The 23,214-nt window shown below is 42.5% G+C and overlaps 1 protein-coding gene across 1 annotated transcript in view; it reads right to left on the bottom strand.

Annotated features, from left to right (window-relative positions):
• The window catches only part of TNFSF11 (TNF superfamily member 11), a 32,373-nt gene extending 20,113 nt beyond the window's left edge, over positions 1 to 12,260 (bottom strand). The window contains exons 1-2 of the mRNA XM_049647000.1: positions 11,829 to 12,260; positions 4,727 to 4,894 (exon numbers count right to left, since the gene is read on the bottom strand). Of these exons, the coding sequence (XP_049502957.1) occupies positions 4,727 to 4,894; positions 11,829 to 12,059 (399 nt within the window). The 5' untranslated portion in view covers positions 12,060 to 12,260. The remainder of the gene's footprint in view (positions 1 to 4,726; positions 4,895 to 11,828) is intronic.
• Positions 12,261 to 23,214: the final 10,954 nt, after the last annotated feature.

Consider the following 23,214-nt stretch of genomic DNA (forward strand, 5'->3'; position numbering starts at 1 on the left):
TTTCGGGATGGTTTTTCACAAACAGGTACTCAGTGGGAAATCGACAACTGGACACACTAAAATCGAAAGTCAAGTCACAGCCCTGAGTGCTCAGAATGTACATTTAGTGCATACACACGTGGTTTTCCACGGGGACCGGCCGGGAGACCTAAGGACCAAGGGCCCCCGCTCAGGCCCGAGCTCACCACTCCACTCCTCAGGCTGGCAGAGGCGAGAAAGGCTGCCAAAGCTGGAAACAAGAATTGCTTTATAAATTGGACACCATATTTGTACTAGTGTTTTCTTTATTGTCATAGACTGTTATGATAGACTTTGTAAATTGTGGTTGGTAGAGCTGGATCGCTAAGAGGCTTTCAGAGTTCTGTGCTAAAGGGGAAAAAAAGCCAAGAAAGTCCAGCCACAAACAAAAAAAAAGGGAGAAAAACAGCATTACTTGTCTGACCAAAGACAGGCTAGGTAAACACCGCTTTTGCACACATATAATGTAATATTGTGCTTATGTCTAGCATTTGTTACCACTGGATGGGTTGATCTTTCAATAATGATTGCAGCCTCACATGTAATTTTCTTTTACGGGTTCACTCAATATCTATGTTAGAACTGAAACTGAGATACAGACCTACTTATGGACGCCTGATGCCTCCATTCTATTTTCAGCATTGGCAAGAGAAATGAGAAGTCTGATTATTTTGGCAGGATGTGGAGAATGTCATATTAACCAATAATCTTCATCAAAGGATAACACAGCCGGCAAATCACTATTTGGCGAAAGTAAGAGAAGGATAAGTCTTGGGGTACAGGAGAAGTTATGGCAAAGTGCCTAGCACGGTATGTGCACTTAATAAACGTGGCTTGATTCTTTTTTTTTTTTAATTAAAAAAAAATTTTTTTTTTACTTTATTTTTGAGACAGAGTGTGAGCGGGGGAGGGGCAGAGAGAAAGGGAGACACAGAATCCGAAGCAGGCTCCCGGCTCTGATCTGTCAGCACAGAGCGCGACGCGGGGCTCGAACCCACAGACTGTGAGATCGCGACCTGAGCCGAAGTCGGAAGCTCAACCGACGGAGCCACGAGGGCGCCCCAAACATGGCTTAATTCTAATCATACGGTATGGAGAACACTCATCTCCTTCCTAAACAGTCTCTTGTCTGGGGGAAGAAATGGCATTTTCCACCTCCAAACACACATTGGTATGTTATGACGGCTCCTTACTCTTTAAAAAGGATTGTCTGTGTGTAGTGTTATTACCCATGAATAATGGGTAAAACCTTATAGCACAGCAACAAAAAATGTGCTATTAACAATAAAGTTCTACTCATCCTCTGAGTCATACTAATCTGTAAATACAATGCAAACTGTGTGTCTTTCATAAGAAGAGTTGATCATTCTTGTCTGCCCACAAATCTTTCTCCTTTGGCTTGCCAGCTACTGAAGCGCTAAGATGAGTTTTACTTATTTGGAACGAGGCACCATGTCTCCAACAGGCTCCTAAAATAGTGAAAATTCTGCCATTGTTGCTCATTTTAAGTACAGACTGGCTTGTCCTACTATCTAGGCAGTCACTTGGAAAGCTCAAAGGAAATGGGACAGTGAACAGGTAAGTTCTGAGGGGGCAGCTGGGGGCAGAAAAGTCCACCGGAGCTGTGGAAGGCGTGGGACTGCCGGAGAGTAGCCATTGGCCACCCAGTACTCTCTCCAGCTGGGATTTGTTTTCACCTTGGACATGAAGTAAGGCTACCACTTTTCAAAAATAGTAAACAAATCCTCCCAGTACTAGTTTTGAATAATTCAAACAATGCCCACTTATTTAAAACAATGTTATATTATACGAAATTGAATACACACATTCACACCTCCAGTAAGGTCTACTTTAAGGTGTTTGGTCTCTTTCTCAGGTCAGGACTTTGCATAGTTACGTCTTTACCTTGTAAATACCCACGTAGAGTTTTCTACTTTAATCTCCATAAGCTTTGTCCATGCCTTGCTAAGTTTATTTTTAGGGCTCTTTAAAAATTACAAACGGAATCTTTCATTTGTGTTTTGTCTTTCCTTTTTTTTTTTTTAAGATTTTATTTTTGAGCAATCTCCACACCCAATGTGGGGCTTGAACCTGCAACCCCAAGATCACGAATCACACGTTCCACTGACTTAGCCAGCCGGGTACTTTTATATTTTCTAATTCTCCTGTTTTGTGTTTTCTAATTCTTGTTTGAAATAGGGACAGCTAGTGATTATTACTTATTAATTTTTACAAACTGATTTATTTTGTTTGCAGCCTTTTGGTCCTTTTGAATTTTCCCAAGTATACAATCAGCATATGCAAATTTTGCCTTTTCCATATCTGTGTGTGTATATTCACATATGCTTTCTGACTTCATTCTCTTGTATAATTACATTAGCTAGTATTCTGAACAATGTTAAATAATGCGGGGACACTAGGCATCTTTGTTGTGTCCCTGACTTTAAGAAAATGTTCCTGTTTTTCATCATTAGCTACCTTTTAGTTTGAGGTATTTAGAAAAACATCAAGAATCCATCTGGTTCTGTTTTCTAATGGATTTTAAGCATCAGAAATAAATGCGAAATTTTGTCAACCACTTCTTAGTATCTACGAGATGCTAATGTTTTTCTCTTTTGACTGGTTAAGATGAACCACACTTGCATTCTCCTAAATAAATGTTAATGCTATCTGTTCTTCTTTTTTTTTTTAATTGTTTTTTAAATGTTTCTTTATTTTTGAGAGACATAAAGAGACAGAGTGCAAGTGGGAGAGGGGCAGAGAGAGAGGGAGACGCAGAATCTGAAACAGGTTCCAGGCTCTGAGCTGTCAGCACAGAGCCCGATGCAGGGCTCGAACTCACAAACCATGAGATCATGACCCGAGCCAAAGTCAGATGCTTAACTGACTGAGCCACCCAGGTGCCCTTATCTGCTCTTCCTAATATTTTTTATTTTCAAAATTATCATGGCTGATCTCATTCTTCCAGGAAAACAAAACAAAACAAAACAAAACAACCTAAGGATAATTTTTAAGAACGAAGACACCTGTGAAATTAAAAGCTTATCTCTTCATTGTAAGGAGTTACAATATAAGTCAGTTCACACACAAAATAAGGAGACAAGCACTTACCTAAGCAGAATTACCTTAATTAGGGGTTTGGTTTTTAACTAATAGATTACCCCCTCGTACATGTAAATCATTGTTTATAGATAGTTTGCTCAACATTGGGGAGATAGGATAAAAAGCAAGCCAATGAAAATAAAACATAAAATGAAACAAAAATATGAACAGACTAACTCTGAAAGTAAGATGCAAACAGAATCTATAAAGATCATGTTTCATTTTTTTTCTTCCTTTCTTTCTCTTTCTTTCTTTTTCTTTTCTTTCTGATGCATGAAATAATGATGTGAGTTGGAAACTGGTGGTATCTTAGATTTGACAAAATACAGCAAATATCAGCTTTATGGGTCACACAAAACAGCTTCATCTCCCTACTTCTACCTCCGATACACTCTTTTCTAAAAATGCTATTACTAGGGGCATGTGGGTGGCTCAGTCATTTGAGCACCCGACTCTTGATTTCATCTCAGGTCATGATCCCAGGGTCGTGGGATCGAGACCTGCGTCAGGCTCTCAGGCTCTGCGCTGACAGCATGGAGCCTGCTTGGAATTCTCTCTCTCCCTCTCTCTTTGCCCCTCCCCAGCTTGCACACACATGTGCACACACTTTCTCTCTCTCTCTCTCTCTCTCAAAATAAATAAATAAACATTTAAAAAATGCTATTACTCTATTGGAGTTTTTAAAAAATAAACTAAATTAAAATTCAATTTAGATTTAAGGAGTTTGAGACCTTCAGGATTTACTCGAAGATGATCAGAAATAGACCAGGGAGCTGCAAACTAGAGACTGGGATATATGGGTACATGTAAGAATCCACATGGATGTGCATGCTAGAATTCACTGGAGTCACTGGGTTCTCCCCAGTTTTTGGTGGAGTCAGTCCGTAAAATAATTCCAAGGCTGCAAAATTCTCGAGTGACTCTATTCAGAAAAGTAGAAGGCACAGTTATGACAGTTATGACAGTGTTTGTCACTTAGAGCTGTCGATGTAAGAGAAGTCACTGGTCTTCCCCAACCCCATCTCCTCCCTTCTCACCCAGCTCTCCCAGAAAAAGAGAAAATGGACGCAGTTTCCACCTTGGGCGCCACATCAGCTCCTGCTCTGCTCGCTTTCCCTCCTCACCCCAGATGACAACACTGGACCAGTTACAAGCATTTTTAACAGAGTCCTGGATCAACAGATGTGGACCAGGAGAGTCTGCCAATACAAAACCAAATGTACAGGCAACAGCAGCAAGTCCTATACGCTGAGGGAAAGGTTTCCAGGGCGGGGAATTCACACTAGCAAACTGACCCATGGACCACCACAAGCTATCTTTGCTGTCCTTCAGTGTATGACTTTAAATGCCTCCTCTTAGAAAAGAAAAGGAAAGGAAAGAAAGGATAGGAAAGGGACGAGTCTGTGCATGAAAGTCTCTGGTCACTATAACAAGCCACTAACAGCTTCAAAAGAACTCTACTCGTCTCTTCAAAACAATTCTCTTTAGCTCTTTTACAAATGATTAAAATGAAAAAGAACAAAGTCAACAGCACTTAGCCAGTATTAATTTTCAGCAATAGCAGGGTCAGTGCAGGCCCTTGACTCAGATCCTCATATGGACTCACCTTTTGTACAGCTGCCCGGAAGGCCTGTTTAATGCTCTTACACGAATCAGGTATTAATTTTGTGTCTTGACTCTCCAGAGTTGTGTCTTGCAAATCTGCGTTTTCGTGGAGTTTGAAAATTCTATTAATGCAGTGAGTGTCATCTTCCGATATTCTATTAGGATCCATCTGAGGGGAGAAGAAAAAAGACAGGATACAGAGAAATTATCTTCGATCATTCTGCTATTTCATAAAGTGTGGCTGACTTCAGGACACAAAATTCACTCTTGCAAGAGTCTTTATGTCCCCAACAATTAATAATTAATACAATCACCCTCGGTGTTGGTGAAACATTGACTTCTAATTCATTTTTATGAGTAGCTATGATTCACAACACAAGTACACACGTGTGATCCATGGGGAAATTATTAAAATTGTCTGGCAATGAAAGTCCTCATAGAAGGAAGGAGCATCAAGGAAAATCACACGTGGTCAGTGCAGGTAGAGAAGTTTTTGTCTGTAAGTCATACACAGCATTGCTAGATGGGATGATGAAACCCACTAGGATATTCAAAGCATGAAGCTTACGAAATTAACACCATGTTTAGCCACCATGTTTGGCCTTTTTCCGTAATCAATGTATATTTTTTAATCAGCCAAGGAAAGAGGGAGAAATCCATTGCCCAAAACCTAAAGCCAGAAGCGAATTTCCCTTTTTGTTGAAACTCTCATCAACATTTCTTCACCTGGAGTAGTACGTTTGTCAGGGGGTGTGTCCCATGGGATAAGGAGGGCTGCTTGGGGCGAACGGGCTGTAGGGACAGATGCTGGGGAGGGGACATGCTAAAATTTCTACAATGTAAGGGACTGTCCCTCCCAAAATATCCATCCCCCTTGAATTGTTAGCTGGTTTTCTGTCTAAACAGTTCTTCAAGTATTACTCTTCTCTTGAAATTGTCTCCTCCTGGGGCTCTGACGAGCCTTTGTAGCGGTTTCAGCTGCCAGGTAAAGGGTAGAGAGAATTAGCCATCAATTATTTAAATAACACTTGCTTAATTTATTGTCCTCTTCTTTCAAAAATTCAAGGTACCTCATGAGCATTTGCTTATTAATAGGTATAGACTGGATGAAAAAAGGAAGAATTATAGAAGTTTATAATATGAGCTCCATCAATTAATACCAGGTCTCTCATTGCCTGATTTGCCTTTTTTAAAGTAATCAAAAAGATGTGCAGGTTTACTAACCAACCATCAGACATAAACTAGAAAGTACTCTCTCCATATCTGAGATTCTCAAATGAAATAATAAGCCTTCAACAAATGTGCACCCACCAATACAAATTTTATTATTTCAGTCTTGCATATATAATAAGGATTATCTATGATCCTGGGAGAGGTGTCATTCACAAAGCAAAACTATTTGCAATCCATATTTATTTTTCGTATTTTCTTTAGAGGCGCCGGGGTGGCTCAGCCGGTTAGGCATCCGTCCGACTTCGGCTCAGGTCACGATCTCGCAGTTGGTGAGTTTGAGCCCCGCGTGGGGCTCTGTGCTGACAGCTCGGAGCCTGGAGCCTGCTTCGGATTCTGTGTCTCTCCCTCTCTCTCTGCCCCTCCCCTGCTCACACTTTGTCTCCAAAGTAAACATTAAAAACAATTAAAATAATAAGTACAGATCAGAATATGTGAGTTTTTATATAAGGAAAGCTTTTCAATCGCACTTTTTTAAAAAGCTCACTCATGCCGATCAGTTTCCCACAAAATCAGAGAAGCCTGGGCAGCTGATGTGAAGGGTCACTCGGTTGAGACCTCAAGAAAGAAGAATGATGCCAAGACCTAGTTGGCTCGCCACCAGAAAATCGCTGAGCTACAGGAACAGGGCGGTGTTAGTGGGGAAACGCCTGGGGAGCCTAAAACTGGTTGAGCTCTAGACCTGCTGACCAACTAAGTGCCATCACACAGAAGCCGCAGTGACGGATGCTGCATCCACTTCAAGTCCAGTCCAAACACCTGTAGCTTCATGGGCTCCCCTGGAGCTCGTTAGAAATGCAGAATCTCAGGTCCCTGGCACGCTGCCTGGGGATCTGCGTCCTAACTAGACCCCAGGCCCTCTCGACGTACGAGAACGTTTGACCAGAAATGCTTTCAAATACCAAAGTGCAAATACAGATGTTCTGCTATTAAAATGTCCCAAAATTTCTCGGACACGAATTTTTTTTTTTTTTTTTTTTTACAAGTCATGCCGGCTGGTACAAAAATATTGTGACAGTAATAATGGTTAATGATTCGATGCAAAGAAATGTAACACAAAGATTTTGTTCCCTCTCTCTGAGCAAGTCTCCACACCCAGGTGCCACCCTCAGCCAATGGAACCCACATCCCTCAGGGTAAGAGCCAACTGGCTCTCTCTGCAAGGGCTTCGAATGTTCAGCTGAGAACCACGGTTCAGAAGGTAACACAAGAGCTAAAACATAGATCAAAGCGATCAATTGTTTTCCCAAAAGAAGTGACGAAAGCATGGCATCGTTCATTTTGATAGAGTCATTTATTTTGTTTACTTCAGTTTAGAGCCTATGTTAGGAATGTCTTGTTCCAGGGTCTTGTAGCCCTCCCTTCCCAGAAATGGAGACCAGGAGAAAAGAGAGGAGTTGAGGCGTGGGGGTGGGCTGACCACACACACCAGACCAGGGTCTCTGGTCTGGAGTCTCTGTGCTGGAAAGACTGCTAGCAAGGGGCGGGATTGGTGCCCAGAGCTGGGCACCCCAGGGCTCATCCAGTGGCTCTAGCAACCACTCTCTTACCCCACACCCTCTCTCCAGACACCATGGTCTGGATAGAGAATTTGCAAGACTACATAAAAAGTGCTACTTTTTAGCCTAGTTTAGCTACTCCTTAGCTGACTTACATGTTTGCAAATTTCTAGCATCCTGAATCATTTGAAAAGCTTCTTCAGCAAAAGACACATGCCAGGCACTGGGCTAGATGCTGCCGATAATGTAGTGAGCAGAAGAGGCAGTCTTTACCTTCTTGAACTTAACTACACTCAACAAAGGAACACAGAAGCTCATCAAAAAAAAAAAAAAAAAAAAAAAAAAAAAAAAAAAAAAAAAAAAAAAATCACAGTGAACTGGGTTACAAATGAATTCATTATACCTAGAAATGTCTGAACACATTATATAAATCTTGAATATCTGATTTAAGAGACTTATAAATGCATTTACCAGATAATGTAGTTCATACGAAGTGAGACTCTTTAAAAAAAAAAAAACTTCCTAGAAATGTAATCATTTGTAGGGTTAAATGAGGCAGGATGCTTGACATTTGTGCTACTTTGTTATCTGTTTTTTCAAACAGGCGCCTGCACACCTCCACATCAGAGTTGCGGTAGGGATTGCTCCCTTGTTTGGGTAACAAACAGCCAGGGAGGTTGGTGTGCACACTGGGGTTTGGGGGAAGGAGTTAAAAGGGCAACAGAGATTGCGTTTTCTGAAAAGCTTATCTTGTAGCTAACCTCCAAACTTTGAATATGGTTATGTGGATTAAAAGAAGAGAAACAAAACGCACATAAATTTTACAAGCAACTTTTTGCAAGGTTTTCTTCTTCTCCTTTTTCTCCTTCTCCTTCTTCTTCTTCTCCTTCTTCTCCTTCTTCTTCTTCTTCGCAAACCAAAGTATGAATACTATGTGGTAAATATATAGCACAAACCACATGCTATTTTCTTCTTTGGCAACGTTGGTAGAGGAAAAGCCAATCTACTCTAGATCTAGTGCTTTTTTTTTTTTTTTTCTTTTCAATCTGGGCACAGGCAATCTGCAAACATCCAGGAGGCTGATTCATTTTTAACTATTCAATCATGAGTTGAGAATGGAAAAAACTTTTTAAACTCACCGTAATTTTTACACTATTCTGGGCATTCTTCTCAAATGCATTTAGGGGCACCTAGGTGGCTCAGTCGGTTGAGCGTCCTACTCTTGATTTCAGTTCAGGTCATGATCTCGTGGTTGTAAGACTGAGCCCCTCATCAGGCTCAGTGCCGGCATGGAACCTACTTAAGATTCTCTCTCTCTCTCCCTCTGCTCCTCCCCGCGACCCCCCCCCCACACACACACACATGCGTGTGCGCGAACTCTCTCTTTCACTTTCTCTCTCAAAATAAAATAAATACATAAAAAATAAAAATAAATGCATTTAAAACTAAATTCTACTTTTTTTTTTCCTGAGGAATTGCATAGCTACCCTGTCCCCACTTTAAACAAAAACAATAAAACTGGCTCCTTCTCATTTTTTACTGTAAACTGCAAACAAAATGATTTCATTCTAATTCAGAGGGATTCAGAAACCCCAAGGCGTTGACACCCCCAACTTTAGTGGAAATAAAAAAAAATCTCTTATTTGGTACCAAGTTCTAACCTAAAGGAGCTGATATGAGTAAACATGTTAAATCAGTGACGGGTCAAACGGAGTCTATTCTCTTAGCTAGAACTTTGAAAGAAGGCCTCAGACACACATAAAAGGAGGAAGAATTGTAGAATGGACTCCGCAAACCCATCACCCAGCTTCAACAATTATCAACCCATGGCCAATCTTTTTTCATCTGTAGGAAACCACTTCTCTACGCCTAAAGCTCCCCACTTATTATTTTGAAGCACATTCCGGACATCTTAGCACTTCACTTGTAACTATTTCAGAATGTATCTCTAAATAACCAGGACTCCTTTAGGTATCAGAGGTAGATACTATAACTCAGTAACTTCTTTCCTAAAGAAGATACCCCTTTAAAAATGCAGGACGGGGGTGACTGGGTGGCTCAGTCAGTTGAGAGTGAGACTTTGGTTCAGGTCATGATCTCACAGTTCCTGAGTTCAATCCCTGCATCAGGCTCACTGCTGTCAGCACAGAGACTGCTTCAGATCTTCTGTCCCCTCTCTCCTTGACCCTCCCCCACTCGTGTTCTCTCTCTCTCTCTCTCAAAAATAAATAAACATTTTTAAAAATGCAGTACAAAATGGGGTCCAGAGTAATGGTTAATATATTTTGCATAAGTCTTTAAAAAACCCCAATCTTTATGGCATTTAGGAAAACTGTACTTATGAAATCTGATGACATTAAATCTCCAAAATGAAAATTTTCTAGCTGGGCTTACTAATTTGCATGGTTTTGTTGTTGTTGTTTTGGTTTGTTTTGGGAAAAATGGGGTTGAGAATTTCACTATCACCCATGTAATATCAAGACTGCTAAGTTAAAATGAGCGATCATCAGACAGACCCTTTGGCCTACCAGACCATTGCCATTCTTACAGAAGCAGGTCCCTCTTTTGTACATGGCCACGCCCATCCATGGCTCCCACCAATCTGAGCTGTTGCTGGTGCCTGAGCTCATTCATTGCCTACTGCTCTCTCAATGCTTAACACTCACTTCACCATTACTGCTACGAAAATGCCATGTCCCTAAGGTGATAGAGAAGATAAAAAGTAATAGACAACTTGTGCAGTCCCATCCTTTTTCTGAATCGTGCTCTCGTGTTTGACTAAGAATTTTAAGTCTTTTGTTAATAGGTCTCTCTAATGCCTGGCACCACGTGATGCACACAGTAGGTGGAGATTGCATGCTAAATTAAGGATTCTTAACCCACACTCCACAGCATTTAATAGTCTCATCTGCAGTGTAGGTACTCAATATATACAGACTTTACATGTGGGGGTGGCAGGAGAAAACTGGATGGGAAAATGGGTCATTCTCCACTGTAGCATACTCTGATGAAAGAAAAAGCATTTTCCATCACTTCCCTATAGGTGGGTGTAATCTTTATAGCAAAAGTTGTGGGCTTTTTTTTTTTTTTTAAGTAACAAATATCTTAATAGGTAAAGATTACTTGTATTAATATACAAATACAAGTGTCCTGAAGTATGGCTCATCATATCTCCACCTTTGTTTTAGTAGGTAAATAAAACTAGCTCTATAAAACACAAAACAGTGGATAATGAATATTAAACAAAAATCCCAGCATTACAAATAATGGAGTTCAAGACTCTGGCACATGTCAAAACCCATACACTCCAAGCAATGCCATGTTTTGATGTGCCCCATTTGGTTTGGTAATCACCTTTGAATCTGAAAACCAATGAAGTCCAAACCCAACTCTCTTTTCCCATAAAAAAAAAAAAAAAAAATGCACAGTCAGCCCTCCACTTCCTCTGAGAAAGAGTTCACAGCACCAGACAAGAACATTTGAATGAATCCAACCAACTGCACTGCAATTTCCAAGAAAACACAAGAGCATAAACCACCAGAAAGCATAATATTACAGATTTACCCCTTCCTTTCTACTATCTTTCACTGCAGTTCCCAGCCGTCTTTCTCATCTTTTAGAAGTTTAGTTGTCTGCTGGATTGTAGCGAGGCTGTATCAGGGGTGAGAACCTCACCACCATCACGCACCCCTGGCTTCCTTCTGCCGCCCACCTTAACGGGAAGGCACGTGGTGATCCCCTCTTCGTGCCCCCAGGCGCGAGCGGAGCCCGGGTCCTGCCACCAGGCTTCTCCGCCCATCTGGCGCCTTGGGCATCCCCCCGGGTGCTCCAGCGGCTGCCTGCGGTGCAAGCACCGCGACCTTCCGCTCTGCGCTCCCTTCCAGCCGAGCGGTCCGGAGCACACCTGCAAAGCAGCCAGCGCCGGGAACCAACCCCTCCAGGTGGTGGGCGGGAAGGGACAGGGTTGCGCTCATCCCACACCCCCCCCCCCGCGCCCCCGCCCCAAGTGGACGTAAGTCAATCCTTAGCTCCTAGTGAGAAATGCAAGGATTTGGGGTTGGGGTGGGTGGGGAGTGTGCAATCATCCATTAGAGGTTAGCAGCCAATGCTGCGTCGCGGGGGAAATTCAAACGCACCAGGTCGGGACGAGCGAGCCCACGCTCCGCTCCCTGCGGGGCCCAGGCGGGCGCGGAGACCCGAGGCCCGCGCGCCCGGCCCCGCGCCAGGCTGGCCCCGAGCGGGGCGCACCCTCTTTAGAGTCCCTTTCCCCGCCAGAACTTGCAAGGTCCGGGGAGCCGAGCCGACGGCAGCCTCAGTTTCCCACCTGCGCGGAACGGGCGAGGTGGGCGGGCCCCTGGGGAGGCGGGCACTCACCTGCGCTCTGAAGTAGAGGAACAGGGCGACGCTGCAGACCACCTGGCCCAGCCCCAGTCCCAGGAAGGCCACGAACATGGAGCGCGAGGCGGCGGCGGGCGGGTGCGGCGCGGGCGGCGCGGGCGGCGGCGGGGCGTGCAGGGGGCCCTCGTGCGGGGCGCCGGGGCCGCCGCCGCCCATCTCCTCCGAGCCGCGCAGGTACTTGGTGTAGTCTCGGCTGGCGCGGCGCATGGCGCTCGGCCCGCTGGCTGCGGCGCTCGCCTCCCTCGCTGGCTCCCTCCCTGGCTCCTCGGCCCGCGACCGAGCCTAAAGACCGCGCGGAGCCGGCGCGGGGCCAGGCGGGCCTCGACGTGCGGCGCTCAGAGCCGGGCGCTGCTCGGGGGGCGCGCGGGCGAGCGGGCTGGGCGCCCGGCTACCCCAACTCTTATAAACCGCTGGCGAGGGCTGGCCCCGGGAGCCAATCAGCCCCGGGCGAGGCTGCCTCTTCCACTCCCACCTCTGGCTCCTCTTCCTTCCTTTCTCCCTCCCTCGCTTTCTTACTCGCACTGAGTGGCCTGCTCCCCATCACACACTGAGAGCATAAGGCTGTGGGTTGCTCAGGCGGTGCCGGACGCCCCTCGCCCATCCTCAGCTGCCCCTCAGGGCCGGGCCAGATGCAGATAGTGCCTCAGTTAAGGATAGAGGATAAGGTGACATCACACACATTGCTCTGGCAGTTAGCATCCCTGAGCTTCAGTTTCTGCTAGAGGATGTAGAAAGTTGGACTTGGTGATCTCTGAAGTCCCTTCCCCCTCCGCTCACCCCAAAAGAAATTCACTAAGGAATATCCTTGAGGATCCTGAGGGTACAGCCTCTATCATGCTTCCAAATATAGGTTCCTAATTATTTTGGCAGCCTTAGAAAACCAGAGCTCCCGTCCCAGATCCCTGCTTCTGCACCCTCAAAAAGTGGTTTTGAGTAAGGCACGTTTTGAATGTGGGAGCAGAGAGCCTACAGGCACCGAGCTTGGCGTACAAAAGGGAACCGGTACGGAGAGAAGGGTAGGATCCAGTGCGCCTCGTATACAGGACCATGTATTACATTTCCACGGGGTTCGGCACATGCCATTCCTACCGCGGGGTGGTTATTTCCCTTCAGGATCCTGAAGGTAAGAGAGGCAGACACGAAGATGTAAGGAACCCTGGGAGAGCTAATCCACCTGTGCCTCGGGAAAGATGAATGTTACACAAGGTTAAAGGTGTCGTTAAATGTTAGTTTCATTGCTAAAGAAAACTTCCCAGGGTTTTTGTAAAAGCCCCTATTTAGAATTGGGCGCTTTGGTGAGAAAATGAAAATATGGACTAGACTCACAGATTCTGAGGCGTCTTCAGCAGAAGGTAAGAGAAGGAGGTGCTGGACAATTTAGACACCTACAAAAATTCCGCATTTGTGGACGTTCTACATCTCATTAGTACTTTTTAGTTTTGTGTCCTCTTTACCGTTCTGCAACAGGCACTCCTATAGGCAAGATTTATCACAAATGACACATCTCTAAGTTATTGAAGCTTGTGATCTCAGGTGAACACTTAGAACTCAGCACATTTTGAGGTGCCTAGGTGGGTCAGTCGGTTAAGTATCCGACTTTGGCCCAAGTCCTGATCTTGTCATTCTGAGTTTGAGCCCCACGAGGATTCTGTGCTGACAGCTCGGAGCCTGGAGCCTGCTTCGGATTCTGTGTCGCTCTCTCTCTCTGCCCCTCCCCTGCTCACATTCTGCCTCTCTCTCTCTCAAAAATAAACATTAAAAAAAAAAAAAAATTTAGGGGTGCCTGGGTGGCTCAGTCAGTTAAGTGGCCGACTTCAGCTCAGGTCATGATCTCGCAGTCTGTGAGTTCGAGCCCCGCATCGGGGTCTGTGTTGACAGCTCAGAGCCTGGAGCCTGTTTCAGATTCTGTGTCTCCCTCTCTTTGACCCTCCCCCGTTCATGTTCTGTCTCTCTCTGTCTCAAAAATAAATAAACGTTAAAAAAAATAAAAAAAATAAAAATTTAAACCCCGTATGTTCAAGAACTTTGTCTGTATTATTTACCTCTATATCCCCATTTCTTAGAACGTGGCCTAGCATATAGTAGGTGTGCAGTAAATGTGTCCCAGGTCCAAGCCACACTGGCTTACCTGATTGATCATGTCACCTAACAGGTCCCACTACCTCCAGACTTGCTGGCCCCTGAACACTTCTGCACCCACTGATCAGGATTTCCTTTTAAAGCAAAAAGATCTGTCATTTCCCTACTTCCAATCCTCTAATGGCTTCTAAGTGTCGTTGGTATAAAGTCTAAACTCTTGAGATTAAAAAAAACCTTACATGGTCCTTCACCGTCTGGCTCAAGACTCCTTTTCTACATCAGTTTCTTTTTTTTTTTTAATGTTTTTTTTTAATGTTTAATTATTTTTGAGACAGAGAGAGACAGAGCATGAACGGGGGAGGGGCAGAGAGAGAGGGAGACACAGAATTGGAAGCAGGTTCCAGGCTCTGAGCCATCAGCCCAGAGCCTGACTCGGGGCTTGAACTCACAGTACGTGAGATCATGACCTGAGCTGAAGTTGGACGCTTAACCGACTGAGCCACCCAGGCGCCCCTCTACATCAGTTTCAAATACTACACTTAGCTGTAGTGTACGTCTCTCTTTTCTCCGCATAGCTGGATGCCTCTCTTACTCATCCTTCCTTTTCCACTCCAGTGTCATCTCTCTACTAGTCCTCTGTTCCTTCCCCTAAGCGGGGTCGGCTCCCTTTGTTTTATGCCCCCACAGCATCCTTAACCTCTCCTGTCATGACACTCGTGCACTCATTCATTCACTCCACAGATACGTTAGTGGAAGCCCGCCATATACCACACACTAACCTGGATCCCAGTGACAGAGTGATCAAGATAAATATGGAGCTTACAGTGTGGTGGGAAAGAAACAAATCATCAGATAATTAACTAAAACCCCGATGAGCGCTCTGAAGGCGAAGTGCAAGAATAATGAGAAGATTTTTGTAAATGGGGCGGGGAGGGGCGGCTAACCTATTCTGGAGAGTCCGAGCAGACTTCCTAGGCAAAGATAATGATTAAAACTAATCCCTGAATAATAGCTACCCAGGGAGAGAGTGGCCAGGGGGCTATCTGAGACAGAGGATGATTATGTTACCAAAATTATTTGTTTAATACATCTTCCCAATTGATCATGTCTGTCTTACTGTGAATTCATAAATATATTTATTATTACTTTAATGTATCGATTAACCAGTTAATCTGTTACCCAAATTGCAAAATAATTAAGTCAAAGCCCGAGTAAACCAAGGTATTAAGAGATGGCAAGACAAAAACACAACTGAAGATGCAAGTGTAGGTCAGTACTCAGCTGCAAAGAGCATGATGATTAGATCAGCATTTCTCAAACTGCATTTCCTGGTACCCCGGTGTATTACGATGAAAATCTTTTGGAGTCAAGGGGCAATTTATTGGTGCGTGTAGTTGAAAAATGTAACGTTAGGTTTAGATCCAGGCGTGATTGGACACACACCTGAATCCGGTGTCTTTCCCTTGAGGCCAGGGGATCAAGTTACCCCAACATGACCTATGGGCTGAGAAGAGGGAAGAAATAACCCCCCAAAAGAAAATTAAAGTGCAAATATCAAAGACAAGGAATTGATACTGTGTTGTCCTTTCTATCTTTAAAGTTAATGAGGACACCAAAGGGCTTTTGTTCATTTGAATTATATTTGCGAATATTTGGCATATTAGAAAACTAAACTGAGAGATTTTTTTAACCTATTGGCATGTTAACACACTAGAGTTTTATTTTTAAAAAATAACCATTTAGGGGCACCTGAGTGGCTCAGTTGGTTGAGTGTCTGACTCTTGATTTCGGCTTAGGTCATGGTCTCATGGTTCATGGGATGGAGCCCCAAGTCAGGCTCCACGCTGACAACTAGAGTCTGTTCGGGATTCTCTCTGTCCCTCTCTCTCTGCCCCTCCCCTGCTCTCAATCTTTCAAAATAAAGAGATAAACTTAAAAAAAATTATATTTTTTTAAGTAGGGAGAAAAGTGACACTGTTTTACATTTTTTCAAATGACATTGCTATTTGGCTTCATATATCCTCGTATCCATTTCAGTATTTAATTTGTCTTAATACTGAACACCAGACAGCCTCTAGAAAACTCCACTGTACCCTCTGGGCAGAACGAAAATGGAAAAGGACAATAATGCTGTACTGTTACTAGAAAATACTTCTGACTTCACAGAACCTCTGAGACAATCTCAGAGACTCTTAGGCATTCCCTAACCGCACTCTAAAAATGGCACTCTAAAAAAAAAAACTCTAGATGTTGTGTTAGTTTGAACACAAAATTAGTTGGTTTTTATTTGATACAGATCTTATCAGTGGCAGTAATGTACAAAAGTATATTGTAAATCTCTAGAAAAGGGATTTGATATTCACTGATGTTCAAATTTTCTAATTTTTGGGGGGATGGCGATGGGGTGGAGTGGAGTGCTTTACGTATCAAGGGTTTAAGGACAAGATCTGGTAAAAGCTAGATGAGAGACACCTGTAGGATACAAATGGCTAATACAGCACCAATGGCCTCAGTGTCAGTTAAATCATCAGTAGGCAGGGAAACATACAGAGACTGATGGAACAAGAAAAGGAGAGACAAGAGACAAGACCATGGAGAACGTGGGTGACTGGCAAATTGGAGAAAAGCATCCCTATCCATTTTAAATCACCATGCTGGCCATACAAAGCATTCCCACAGACTTGTGGTTTTCAGTCCTTGCGAGGGCTTCGTGGAGCCCCCTTAAACTGGCTGATCAGTTAACTATCATGTTTATAGCGTCTTCTGGTTCCTACTTTTTCTTTATGGCCTCTTTTCGCCTTCCAGCCTCACAATTTATGCCCCAGCAACACAGAATTACTTGTACCCTCCCATTTCTTACATCTATACCTTGGGTCATTCAGTCTTTTCTTCCAAGATTGACCTTCTCTGAACTTCTCATCTGACCACTGGCTTATCTCAAACATTCAGCTCAGGCCCCTTGTCTTTATGAAGCTTTTCATGATACCTTCCATAGGTCAGGCACCACTTCATAATTCTTTGTTACACCGTGTGCATATGTTTATCATAGCTCTAAACTTCTTTTATAATCTTTCATTTATTTCTCTGTCTAACCTACTGGATCCTTAGCTCCTGAGGGAAGTTATTATCTTTGTATTCTTTGTATGCCTTCATACAGTGCTTAAAAAATGGTTTTAAAATGAATGAATAAATAAAGAAAAGAATACGCAAGACAAATACCATATGATTTCATTCATGTATGGAATTTAAGAAACAAAACAAATGAACGGAATGAAAAAGAGACAAAAATCAGACTCTTAACTACAGAGAACTAATTGGTGGTTGCCAGAGGGGAGATCGGGGAGGGAAGGGGGGAGGATGTGTGAGATAGGTGACAGGGATCAAGGAGGGCACTTGTGAAGAGCTCCGGGTATTGTATACAATTGTTGAATTACTATATTGTACACCTGAAACGGATATACACTGAGTTTTAACTATACTGAAACTTAAAAATAATAGTAAATAATAAAATCAATTAAAATGAAGAAAAGAATATGCAAACCGATTCTGGTATTCTCATAACAGAAGGCTGAACTGGGGAGAAGTCTGAGTGTTAAAGAGGAAAGTGCCCAAATAATGTCGCTCTCTAAATCTCTCTAAATACATTGGTAGCCTAATTAGATTAGGAAAACATACAACACACTTAAAGGCATAATATGCCTGCATAATAATGAGGAATAAACATATGTATTTTTAATGCTAATGTTGTAAAATTTTAATATCAAACTTATAAAATTTAACACAACTTGAACTTGAGTCACTTTCACATTTTATGTAATTATATAGCAGCAGTTCTCAAAGTTTTATCTCAGGACGTTTTTACTCTTAAAAATCAGAAACTCCCCCAAAGGGTGAATTTTTTAATGTGAGTGATAACTATTAATATTTACCATATTAGATATCCAAACAGAGACTTTTTTTTTTACTCTGTGGTGACAGTCTGTGACATATTTTACGAAAAGTAACTATCATTTTAAAAATAAAAATATTGGTGAATAGGATTGCATTGTTTTTGTTTACAAATCTCTTTAATGGAAGACAACTGTATTCTACCTGCTTCTGTACTCACTCTGATGTGATACATTGTTTTTCTTGAAGTGTATAAAGAAAATATAGCCTCATGAAAACATATGGTTAGAAAAGGGAGGAGTATTTTTTTTTAATTTTTTTTAATGTTTATTTATTTTTGAAAGAGAGAGAGACAGGGTGCGAGTAGGGAAAGGGTAGAGAGAGAGAGACACAGAATCGGAAGCAGGCTCCAGGATCTGAGCTGTCAGCACAGAGCCTGACGCGGGGCTCGAACTCACGAACCGAGAGATCATGACCTGAGCAGAAGTCGGACACCCAACCGACTGAGCCACCCAGGCGCCCCAAGGGAGGAGTATTTTCATTGAATTTCCTGATAATTGTGGATTTCTCCTTTTCTACTACACCAAAACTCAATAAGTAGTCTCTTTTTTAGACATTATTTGCACCGTGACATTGAAACCCTTCGGTGGTTTTCTTCCTCCATTACAATAACATCCATCGGTCATACCTTTTTGTTCGAAGGCATCTCTTCCCCAGGGATGACTTTGTAATATCAGGCATGGTCATTTGGAAAATATCCACTCACTGAATGCCACGGATCTCCCCAATGTTTCCATATTTCATTATATAATACTCCAAACCTACATTCAACTATGATCACCACTGATCTTTTAAGGATAGTTTTTAGTATTGGGAAGTTGTTAGGTTCACAGTGGCAGTTAAGAATTTTTGAAAATACTGCTGGAGAGAGAGATTTACAATAAGCACAGAGCAAATATTTAGACTTCAAGATATTTGAAACAAGAGTTGCACTGAAACTAAGGCCTCAACCCAGCTGAATTTTTTTAAAAATTTTTTAACGTGTATTTATTATTGAGAGACAGAGAGACACAGAGCATGATCAGGGGAGGGGTAGAGAGAGGGGGAAACATAGAATCTGAAGTAGAATCCAGGCTCTGAGCTGTCAGCACAGAGCCCGACACGGGGCTCAAACTCACAAACTGCAAGATCCTGACCTGAGCTGAAGTCAGTCGCTTAACCAACTGAGCCACCCAGGCGCCCCATCCCACCTCAATTTTTGATTGAAGTCCTCTTCACCTTAGCTGCATAGTAATATCTACGTTAGTTGTTTTATACATAATGTCAGTTATACAATTAAAAAAATTACTTGACATAATAGGAAGCTGGAATGTGTGGTTCATAATCAAGAGGGGGATAAACACTCAACAGAAGCAGATGAACAGATGATCAAAATACTGAAAATAGGCAAGAATTTTTAAATAACTATAATAAGTACAGTAAAGAACATAGAGGAGAGGGTAAAGAAAATAAATAAAAAGAATTCCAGGCAGAGAAATAGATGGTTTAAAAATAATAAAATGAATATTCTAGAAAATAAAAATAAGATATATGAAATAAGGAAATTGTTGGATGAGCTTAATAGCAGACTAGATACAAAAAAGAAAAAAAAATGGGTCAATGAATTCAAAGTCTGTTCAACAGAAAATTTCCAAACTGAGGCACATAAAGGAAAAATAATTAAAAAACAAAACAATATACCATTAGAAATATGTGGAACATTATCAAATGGTCTAACATATGTGTAATTGGAGTTCCAGGAAAAAAAAGAATAGGGGAAAAACAACATATGAGGAGATTATGTTGGGAATTTTCCTAACTGAATAAAGACATCAACTTATGGATTGAAAAAGTCAGAACATCCCAAACAGGATATATACAAAGAAATCCACATTTAGGCACACCACAACCAAACTGCTGAAACTGAAAGACAAAGAAAAAACCTTAAAACCACTCAGTAATCCATATTTTTATTTTCCTTTTCCCTGGAAGTCTCAGATAAGTGTCATAATTTCTTCGTTAACACTTACATAATAAAAAGTTCCCCGGGCACTTTTGTCCTGAGAACACACTCGTTTGCTAATTAAATGAAGGAATTAGTTCAATAATAAAAAAAAAAAATTGATTCCATTTAAAGTTAAATCTTCCCTCCCACAGATTAGGACTATCAGTCTAGAAACTTGACCATGGCCTAAAGGGCGTGCTGTGTGGGTGGGGTAGAGTTGGGAGTGGCAAAGGATAGGAAACCTGGGCCGGTGCTCTTTGGGTTTGGTGAATGATTATTCAAAGCTGGTAATTTCATGGGGCACTTTCAAATTTCCTTGAAAAACTTCCCACCAAAAACATCTGACTGAAGTTTCCTCTCCTTTAGATAACTACCCCCTCAGTTTCTGCAGCTATTAGTATATCCTTTTTTCTTTCTTCTGGCCACAGTCTGCCTCTGGCTGGGAGCTCTCTTGGATGAAATCTCTTTGAATATTATCCTCAGGCTGTCTCCTCCTTGGCTGCCCACGTCTTGTCCCCAGTACACACTTCTGCCTTGTTGTCAACAAAAACACATTTTGCTCCCAGAACAGCTTCTTCTGAGCTCTGCCACCAGACAGGCAGCTCCAGCCACAAGCATTTACTTTTGGTCCTTCTTAGACATTCGAGAAATCCTCATCTCTGCCATCTCAAACTTCAGAACAAATATCAAGCTCTCCAACTGGTCCTTCTCAAAGTCTTTCTCATAAATTCTCCCAACGAGCCATCCCTCGATTACTTCATCCTCCGTCACTTATATCTTTAATCTGGTTTCCAGATTCCTTCTCTGCAAGTATCTTCTGTGAACTATGGGAATCCTTGCCACCTAGTATTTGGTCCCATTTTAGCATGCTGTTACTCAAGGAAACAGCCACTTACCATATAGTGTAATTAGTAAAATGTGCTCTGGGAGCACAGAAGAAAAGCTGTTAACCTAGACTAGGGAGTTAAGGAAGGCCTTTTTTGGAGGACACCATATTTAAGATGAGACTTGTGGTATTGAGTAATAGTTTTCCAAAACTAGTGGGAAGAAACACATATAAAGGCCCAGAAGCAAAACAGGATGCATTCAAGGAAATGCAAGAAGTTCAGAAGAGCTTGGTCAGAGCGTGAGGAAAGAATGGATAAAGATAAGACTAGAACAATAGGCAGAGATTAAATCACCAAGCTTGCCAGTCACGATAAAAATTTGAATTTTATTCTAAGAGCAAGAGAGAGTCCTTGAAAGTTGTTTCCCCCTCAGAGAAATGGCACGTTCTGATTTGCAATTTAGACGTTTCCCTTTCAGTGTGGAGCATGAGTTTGGAAGGAGATGGACAGAGCTGTCCTGGAGGCCACTGGACCGTGGCCAGAAAAAGGCAAGAAACGACCACAGTAGGGGCAGAAGTGGTGGAGAGAAGTGATGGTCCCAGAAGCATTTAGGAAGTGGAGTGCTTTGGGTGGGGTGGCTGACTGGCTGTGGAGGGTGAGGAAGGGGAAGGAGTCCATGATGCCCCACAGGTTTTCATTTTCTGCAGCTGAGGGGTGACCTTCGCTAAAATGGAGAAGGAGCAGGTTGGACACGCTCCAGGTCACACCGTAGGCCCGAGTGCACCTGCGAAGTTTTCTCTGCCTTTTCTGTTTACTTTGTTGACTCTTACTCAACTTTCGAGTCTCGACCCAGGTGATATCTCCTCCTGGCTTTCCCCCCGAATCCTTAGATTTTTCTAAAAGTATCTCTACTCTTATCCCTCACTCCCCTTTAAGCTGTCCCTTTCTTCATTACAGTGATTTCATCTGTTTATAAATGAGTGTCTTCCCAGGAGACCATGAGAGACTTGAGAACATTATTTTTTTCATTATTGTACCCTCATCACCCAGCAAAAGGTCCAGGACACATTAGGCAGTTAATCAGTGTCGTTGAATAAAGTGGGCCCTCTGGAATCTTAAAACTTTGAAACAGCAACACAGATGCAAAAATGTGTATGATGAGATGTTTCTGAGCAAATACATTTCAGAAATGACCGGTAGGGCAGATATCATCATCACCACCACCACAACAAACGTGTATGGAACACTCATGTGCAAACAGGCACTATTAGCCTTCTTGGAAAGGTAGAACAAAAAGACTAAAAACTACGGATACTCAAATGGGTCTTTGTTCAAACTAGTGTGGATTGAATGCCTAAACAAATGTCACACCCATTCTGACTATAGATCTTATGTTCTTTGTTACGCTCATAAAACAGTACATAGGTTTTGTCTAAGGTCCCCATGCAAAACAGGATAGAAATCAGTTATTATTTAACATGCATGCACCCATGCTGTATTATAGAGTGAAAACTTTAGAAATCTGTCCTAAAAACAGTTAGTTTAAAACAGGGACTTTGGGGCCATATATCCTCTGATTAAATCCAAGCTTTTCCACTCACTGGCTGGGTGGCTTATGTGTCTTGTGCTTTAGTTAGGTCCGTTAAAGAATAAAGAAAGCAGCATCTACGTTACGGGTTGTAATGAATACAATTAGAGTCCTTGCATACAAATTCTTAGAACAGTGCTTAATATATGCATGTTACGTTCTTCTAGTTCTTATTAGCCATTCAGATTCCTGGCAACATCTATGCACTTTACTTAGCGGCGGTAACGAGAAAGCTTAGATGAATAGCCGTGTCAGATTCTCATCTTTAAACAAATCCAGTGTGCAGGAAAAGAGACAGAAGAATTGAAACCATGGTATCTCCCCTCCGGTAAAGAGTATCCGACTGCAGCCGGAGGTACTCAGGGAGCACAGTCGGAGGAATGACCAAACAAGGAAGGAACACACAGTAGAGTGGCTTCAGGGTCACACAGCAGCATGGCTGTGACATTGCACGGCCAGTGCACCTGAGTGGTGCAATGACCCGGTGTTGCAAACACCATATTGCTGGCAATGCCGACACCTTTAGGAAAAGCTGGAGCGCATCAGTATGTCCTGCTTACTCAAGCAGAGATACCCTGCAAAAGTACGTCTATCATGACCGATTATAATTCTCAAGGTGTCGGTGTTAGAAAAGGTAAAGATAATTCTTCATCTGGAAAATTTGCTCATTTTTCGATAGTTCAAATATTTGGGGGAAAGAAAATCACTGAGAAATGTTTCGCTGTTGGCAAAGAAGTCAGTAATTTGGCTGTGTTACTACCTCCAAACTTAATTTTTAAATTGTTCTTATTATCATACTGTGGGACAAGCGGGCAGGTGACACCATAGCCTCATTTTATTTTTGACATCTGCATTTACATGGGACATTTACTCCTTCTATACAAAATGCAGGGGAAATTGTGTGACTCCTCTGCAAAGGCATTTGTAAGAATATGG

The sequence above is a fragment of the Panthera uncia genome (assembly GCF_023721935.1).
Source record: "Panthera uncia isolate 11264 chromosome A1 unlocalized genomic scaffold, Puncia_PCG_1.0 HiC_scaffold_16, whole genome shotgun sequence".
NCBI lineage: Eukaryota > Metazoa > Chordata > Mammalia > Carnivora > Felidae > Panthera > Panthera uncia.